The sequence below is a fragment of the Abramis brama genome (assembly GCF_963993115.1).
Source record: "Abramis brama genome assembly, chromosome: 21".
In the NCBI taxonomy this organism is placed as follows: domain Eukaryota; kingdom Metazoa; phylum Chordata; class Actinopteri; order Cypriniformes; family Leuciscidae; genus Abramis; species Abramis brama.
In genome coordinates, this window is record NC_139983.1 from 379,122 (window position 1) to 387,500 (window position 8,379).

The 8,379-nt window shown below is 41.2% G+C and overlaps 1 protein-coding gene across 1 annotated transcript in view; it reads right to left on the bottom strand.

The window, feature by feature from the left end:
* Positions 1-5,302, bottom strand: part of LOC311072473 (uncharacterized protein) — a 30,725-nt gene extending 25,423 nt beyond the window's left edge. The window contains exon 1 of the mRNA XM_084097495.1: positions 5,228-5,302. Within this exon, the coding sequence (XP_083953621.1) occupies positions 5,228-5,299 (72 nt within the window). The 5' untranslated portion in view covers positions 5,300-5,302. The remainder of the gene's footprint in view (positions 1-5,227) is intronic.
* Positions 5,303-8,379: the final 3,077 nt, after the last annotated feature.

Consider the following 8,379-nt stretch of genomic DNA (forward strand, 5'->3'; position numbering starts at 1 on the left):
CTATCATTTAAGGTCTGCATTATTATTTTAAAGACTTCTTTAAAATCATTCAGTTTTACTTTTAAAACATTTACAAATTGTCCTCTAAATTTGTCAAATCTGATTTGTTTTAGCTTTTCCATATCTATGAATCTTTTCAACTGAAACACTGTGCTTTACACAGGCTCAGACAACAGTTTTCAGCTGATATTGAATGAGAGAGAGACTCTTGAGGCATCAGGACTGGTACACTGCATTCTCATAAACTTTTAACTTCAGACTTTATCTACCATCTTTTTCAACTGTAGCCCATCTTAAGGCATCTTTTCCATGAATTACATGTATTGTAATTTAGACATAATATCCACTCAGAATGAGTCTCTGTTGCACTGAAACTGTGGCAGTTTCAGTCACAGCACATGCTAGATTCAGATAAGCAAACCTGTTTTGGCCAAATCACAATCTTATCTTTTAAAATCAACATTAACAAGCCTTTGTTTAATCAAATGCCTTTTACACATTTTACATTTAGCAACTGTTAATCCTGTAACACTGCTTCTGTTTATTTTATCTTAAAGAAATAATAAGAATTATTCTAGTTCTTAATAACAATTTCATTTCAATTTTACTTCAATGTTTTCTCTAGGAGTTTATCAATCTGCTTCTATGATTCACTTTTGAGGCTGCTCCCTGCTTGTGATACATTTTTTTGATTATCATTATAAATCATTCATTAGATTTGTCTCTCCATATCATCTAAAACCTTATCAAAGCATTTCATTCAAAACACAATCATCCTTTTAGTGATCGGTACTTTTAAAATATTTTGCAACTCATTTAGCTCATCTGTAATTTTACGTCCACCGGTACCTTTTATAGTTCTTTTCCTTTCAAAAGGAATTCCTTACACTTAATATCTTTCAATCTTCTTAACAACTTTCAAAAGTTTATCTATCAACTTTCTTTTCTCCCTCATCTACTTTTACAGTTATACAGTTGTCATTTTACAGTCACTGAATGACCTCGCTGACCGCAGTAAAACACTCTCTGTTATTCTACCTACAATCACTGTGATCTTTTTAACATCTCCACCCTACTTTACGCCCCTGAAGCAGAGCGTTCCTATTCAGGAAATGCAAACAGAGCCACTGATAAGTTCTCTGCATTTTTCCCCCACTGTCCCAGCTGCAAATTCAATTACAATAGCCGAATCACAATCTTCATCATATTAACACTGATCTACTTTCTAACTCATATTAACACAGACTTTTCTTTAAATTTGTGTTAGTTTGGCACTTTCTTTGTTTGGAGCCAGTCAAGTTACTATTTATCTTTCCAATCAGAATCAAACTTTTACAAAAACATAATCTGCAAATTAATCTGCTTACAGCATTAGCTCTCTTTTGTATCAGGACTATTCAGTTACTCTTCATACAGTATAAAGAAATTTAGCATGTCATTAATTTCATTAACACTGGTTTGATAGCTTATTCAAATGATTAGTATGCAGATTCAACTTAATATTATCATTATTCAGTCCCACTTATCTCTACTGTTCCACAGAAATCACAAGATTCTCTAAATCTTCTCAGTCTCTAAATTACACAGACAGCTATCTTAGCCGCTTGCACCTTCAACTCTTGTTACAAAAGTATGGCAATCTATTCTTCAATACCCTTGTTTTCATAACATTAATACAATAAAGCATTCACATCGTCATTATTGGCAGAACATTAATTTTCATAAGCGACACGGAAAATCTAAATATTCTAAACGGGTTTCACAAAGTTTCTGATTAACTTTGGTCACACGTGTCTAGGGAAATTATCTCCAACCCATAATTTCCTTTATAAAACAATATATTTTCCTTAAATGGCTTAATATCAACAAAATATCCAATCTCTGGACATTTTCTAATTTGATATTATCATCAACAACACTGATTACAAAACAAGTATACATTTAACATTCAGAAGCTGGTTTGAACAAGCAAGCGCTGTTGCTGTACTCCCAGCATAGCTGGACCCTTTAGGTTCAAAAGACAATCGTTTTACTTAATGAAACATTCCTTATCCTTATAAACATATCAATCCCTGTTAATCATACTCAACGCCCCATTTCCATCTAAAACTCACCTTTCGTACCATTTCAACTTAATTTGACTTAATAGTTCCATGAACTCTATCGTTCCCTACATGTCAGTTCCTTCTGCATCTGCTCAATTCAACAATTCACTGTTTCCATCAGGAAAAACATCCTATCTTCCCCTACATGTCAGTTCCTTCTGCATCGACTCTGTTCTCTTTTATCTGCTTCTTTCCCATCCAACAATTCACTGTCCGTTCACAGTTTTACACTCATGAACAAACTTCAACAACCCTTTCTGACTAGTAACGGATAAGTTAGCATTTCAGAAAACCCTGTAGGCTACTTTTGTACAATCTCATATGCTCATCATTCACAACACTGCTCAAATCATCAGTCATAGCTTTGCTCAAAGTTTCATCAGCCACACATAAAGATCCTTTACACACGTTTAACACACACACAACAACCATTCTGTTTTCCCTCGTTCTTTTCTATTGATTCTTTTACAACATTGAGTCTTATCTTACTCAGGTTCCCGCCTCGGGGAAATACATTTACATTTACCACCATAATTATTTCTCCTTTGACAGAAAATTGGTGTATAAAAATGATCTACTTTACTGTTAGATGACCCCATTTTGGCTGAGTTCCTCTTTTCTGGATTTCACAATTCGACACGTGTCTTACAGAATCTGTCAAACGTCTTCGACAGACCCGATCTTTCCCTTACCCCAAGATCGGTTGGGTGGTTTGTAATTACGTTTCACTCAAAAACTTCCTATAAGCACTTTCCAGCGCTCGATTAATTCTGATTTGACGTGGCTCTTCCGTCCACCTAAATCGGTTACTAGCATTTTTGAGTAAAACTAATTAATCAATAACTGTGATTCCCCTGAATCTGTGATTCCCCTGAATCACCTGTGGGCTTTCCGTCCACCAACGAGCTAAGTGAGGTAGAAACTGATTCGAATTCCTCAGATCAATTCCCTTACCCCCAAAAAAATTGTGATTCCCCTGAATCACCTTTCGCCCGTACCAAAAAGCAAAACTCAGCCAATATGGTTCACGTTCACTCACAATTATCAAATTACACTCAACTTCAATAAAACAATTTGCCGTGTCTTACCCAGATGCTTTTTTCTGTTTCTCCCGCAATCCGCGGATTCTTTATTGTCCTGGTGGGAGCTTCCTTCACTGGCCCTGAATGCGGAATTGCTCTCTCTCCCGTAATCTGTTGAGTTTCTATCCCAAACTGTCGAGGTATGAGACGGCTGCCTAGGTGCTGCCGAGGTTGTGCACTTTCCCGTCAAATCCGTTCTCAGGACCAGGAGAAGAAGCGTCCGCACAGGATCCCTCTTCTTGACACCAGCTGTAATAGCAATTTTTATCTCACTGGGAAAAACAGCATCACAGGGTTAAGGAACACTCAAAAGGCAAAATTGTAATAAAGAAGAAAAGGCTTTATTCTTTGAGGAATCTTTTCGCAACCGCAGCCACCCAGATGTGAAACAGAAAGCCTACTGACATAATAAAACAGAGACATTTTATGCAGGTTTCTGACATTCTTGACTCCTCCTTTCCAGTTTCTGTAAATTTCCTTAAAGACATCTTATATCTCAAGCTAGTATGGACTGGTTCTACCCCCCCTGGGCAGGTCATGCTGTTCTTTGTCCCTGAGAAGCCAAAAAGGCCTTTATTTACAATCTTTATCCCTGAGAAGCCAAAAGGCCTTCATTTACAATCTAGATGACCTCCTGCTGTTCTTTATCCCCTAAGGGGATGGCATGGGACCCCTTGTTTATTGTTAAACGACCCCTGTATTCTCCTGGCTGGATCCTTTCTCGTGCTCAGGTGTAAGTTTTATCACCCTGTCTTCCTGTCCCTTCTTCAGCTGTTAGAAAACCCTCACAGAAATATATATGGTCAGATGCTTTTACACACACTCAAATGAAATCAACAAGTTTAAATGAATGGACACAAGAACAATGAATTTTTCATTAACAGGGGGGACGTGGAGGCAAAATGACAAAGTAATTAATCAGAATACTTAGCAAAAGTGTCTCCTGCTCCTAGCTCATGGACAGCTCCTACTCACGCTCTCCGTCTCTGTGAGATTCGGAAGGGAATGATTCAGATTTCTCTCGGCACAGCTACTAGAAGACAGACGGGATGCTCACGTCACATCTACGTTGTCAAGCTCAGTGTGAGTCTGCGCAGTCGCTCAGCCATCAGGACGAGAGAGCTTCTAACTGACTTCACTTGTCTCTGTTGAAGTCTATGGGGTCGCTGTGTCCATTTCTTTTACTGTCTATGGTCTTTGAAGTCTGCCCGTTGATCACGCCTGTTGTGCAGTAGAAATACAGAGCAGACTCCCCAGAGTAATGTTCAATCTTACAAGATTCAGCTTGGTCTGGTGATAGCCAGACTATTTCGGGGCTGTTTACACCTGGTATTTTCACGATCGGATAGCTATCCGATTACAGCAGACGCATGAAGTGGCCAGGTGTAAATGCCAGGTGTAAACAGCCCCATAGAGCGATTCCTGTTGAAACATGCAATGAATATCCCAGATTACGGGGAACATTCTGTCAAGGTTCTCTCAAAGTTATGAACAATCGTTCTTCCAGTAACGTTTATAGAACGTTTGTTCATCTGGTCTTTAATAATGTTCTCAAAACGTTAGCTCAAAAACATTATTTATACTACACTGTTCATGGATTGTTTTTTTTTTTCCTGGAATTTTTTACATTTTATTACTCGTTTCAGAGCATTCTGAGAACATTCAAAAGTCACGTTTCCATAATGTTTGCAAACTTATAAAAATGGAATGTTCACATAAGCAAGAAAAAAACTTTTCAAAAAAAGACGTTTTGAACATTCAGAGGATACAGAAATATTTTTTTTCATGACTTCATAGGAACATTAGCAAAATGTTCTTAGTAATTATTTTTGTTAGCTGAGAATCTGCAGAGATTCGCACCGATGGCTCGCAGTATTCCTGTTTCTTAAGCAAGTCATTCTACATTTTAACTCAATTTTAACTTCAGCCTACCTGAGAGAACAGGAGACACGACACAGACACAGGTGTTCATCTAACCTACTGTACCTGAGAGAACAGGAGACACGACACAGACACAGGTGTTCATCTAACCTACTGTACCTGAGAGAACAGGAGACACGACAGCAGCCAGTGCGCGAGCACGAGAGGACACGGAGGAAACCTGAGCATCATCAGATGAGCCTGAACAAGAACATCACAGTTACTGGAGCAGAATAACACTGACACTTCACTGACTTCGGTCGCTAATCTGTTTCATTCATTAGTAGAGTAATAACCAGGTATTTCACTTACCCCGCATGTGAAAAGTCCATCAAAGGGTGCGAGTATAATCCGCGACTCGCCGCGTCACATGACTATTTAGAAACACCTTCATCATTACTAAAGATGATAGTCATCAATAATCGATTATCATCACTAGTCAGAAGAGTGCATAACTCCACAGACAGGAATCCATCACTGCATCACTGCTGTGTATGAGGACATACAGTATCTGTGTGTTAATATCAAACATACACACACAGTGGTGTGATGAGTCTCTCAGATGAACCAGTCTCAGTCTCTCTGTCTACTCCTCTTCTCCACTCCTCTTCTCCACTCCTCTTCTTCTTCTCAAGAGTTGAGCTTCACATCAATCCAGGCGAGTGGGAGGAGCTTATGATTTCATACTGTAAACACCATTACATTATAAAATTAACGACTTGCTGTAGGCTACGTTTTGTGTGTGTGCCATGAACAGAAAAACTTTTTACAAATGAAATCAGGAGAAATTAGACTAAACTGGATCTCATCAACACTTATAAAGATGCTGCATGAGACAAATTAGACAATTAGTGTGCACTTTCCATTTTTCATATACCATAGTGATGATCAAAGAGATACTCTCAGAGGAAGCTCACTTGGACTAAATATTAACTAAACATTTTAACTGATACTTTTATTTAGCTTTAAATGTAAGACATGCTGCTAGAAGCACTAAGAGTGAGAGCGCCCTCATGTGGCACTGCTTAAGACTGGCGATAGAGGATATTCTGTAGGATTAAAGAGATATAAATGTGAGGAGAAACAGAGATTATGATTTATGTGAACAATGAAATCTTCTGAATTGTGAAATTTGTGAATAAAACTTCAACACAGAATCAGTTGCTCTTTTTCATTCAAAATTAAACTACTCTTGTGATTGACTTTTATCTTTGATTACAGTAAATTGACGAAAAAAATGCTAATTACATGGTCTATTATTTTAGCCGCTAAATAAATTAAAAATGTAAATATTTTAACTGTTTTGCTTGTACAGTAGACCCCATGACCCCGCTGGTCCAGTTCTTGGGAGCCTCGCTAGAGACCTGTCCCGCTGGGTCGAGAGAACATCAGGCTCGGCTCTGCGACTCAGTTCGCACGATCTCCTCCTCGCTTCCGGAGAGTCTGCTACACTATGATGGGTGGCACTGCCCCTGTCATGCGTGCGGAGGTCGCCACCCTACTGGCGAAAGGTGCGGTCGAGACCTCCAGCCGAAATGAAGTCCGGATTCTACAGCCCCTACTTCATTGTACTGAAGTAAACCGGTGGGTTACGGCCAATCCTGGACCTGCGCGTCTTGAACCGCTCCCTTCTCAGGCTGCCGTTCAAGATGCTCACGGCCAAACGCATCCTCCAGTGCGTGCGGCCGCAGGATTGGTTTGCAGCGATCGACCTGAAGAACGCCTACTTCCATGTCTCCATTCTCCCTCGACACAGACCGTTCCTGTGGTTTCTCCCATTCGGGCTAGCCCTGTCTCCTCGCGTCTAAACGAAGGTCGTTGAGGCAGCCCTTGTTCCTCTACGGCAACATGGGGTTCGCATCCTGAACTATCTCGACGACTGGCTGACCCTAGCTCACTCTCGAGACCAGGTTTGTGAACACAGGGACCTTGTCCACCTAGCCCGTCTGGGCCTTCGGGTCAACCGAGAGAAGAGCAAACTCTGCCCCGTGCAGAGGATCTCTTTTCTCGGTATAGAAACCAGTCACTGCTGACTTGCCTGAGACAGTTCGAGGGCAAGAGTGCGGTTCCACTGAAGTTATTTCAGAGGCTCCTGGGGCATCCGCAGCCGCAGTTACGCCACTCCATATGAGACCGCTTCATATGAGACCACTTCATATGAGACCACTTCAGCGCTGACTTCGCGATCGAGTCCCGAGGTGGGCATGGCAACACGGCACGCTCCGAGTACCAGTGACTCCAGCCTGCCGTCAGACCTTCACCCCGTGGACGAACCTCAGCTTTCTACGGGCCGGAGTGTCCTCAGAACGAGTTTCCAGGCATGTTGTTGTCTCAACAGATGCCTCCACCACGGGCTGGGGCGCCATGTGCAATGGACATGCTGCCGCGGGCTCCTGGACAGGACCCCAGCGCCTTTGACATGTCAGTTGCCTCGAGTTGCTGGCAGTAGGTCTGGCTCTGCACCGCTTCCATGCGCTGCTCAGGGGTCAGCACGTACTAGTCCGATCAGACAATACCGCGACAGTAGCGTACATCAACCGACAAGGTGGTCTGCGCAACTCGCCCGCAACCTCCTCATATGGAGTCGGACGCATCTGAGGTCGCTTTGAGCCATTTATATCCCGGGAGACCTGAACTGTTCAGCCGACGAGCTCTCACGGCTTCGGCCTCTCCCTGGAGAATGGAGACTCCATCCCCAACCGGTCCAGCTGATTTGGGGTCAGTTCGGGGACGCACAGGTAGACTTTACTTCTACTCCCTGAGCGAGGGCACGCTCGGCACGGACGCACTGGCGCACAGCTGGCCTCCGCAAGTATGTGTTCAGTGAGCTTTCTTGCACAGACCCTGTAAAAAAAGAACAGCTACTATTAAACATAAAATATGCTCAAATACAAATAACATCATGGCCTGTACACTATGTCTGGTTGGAGTTATGCAGGCTAATGAGCAAACAATAGGGAATGGCACAAAATAAACCACAACCGAAACTTAATGCCACCACAGATACATTTATACAAGTTATCAAACGAAACTATTTTTCAATTTTTTCAAAAGACCCAAAACATTTTCAATTTCTATTTTAAAAGACTATTTTTTCTTCTTCTTTTTTTAATAAAAAACTGGCTCATCATTATGTTAGGCCACTTGCAAATCAATGGCAGTAGTAAATGTAATCATAATATCATATCACATCACACACAATGTATAAACAATTTTTTAAAACAAATTTTTACTTCGTTCGACGCTGAAACGAAATTACGTTTCAGTTTCTG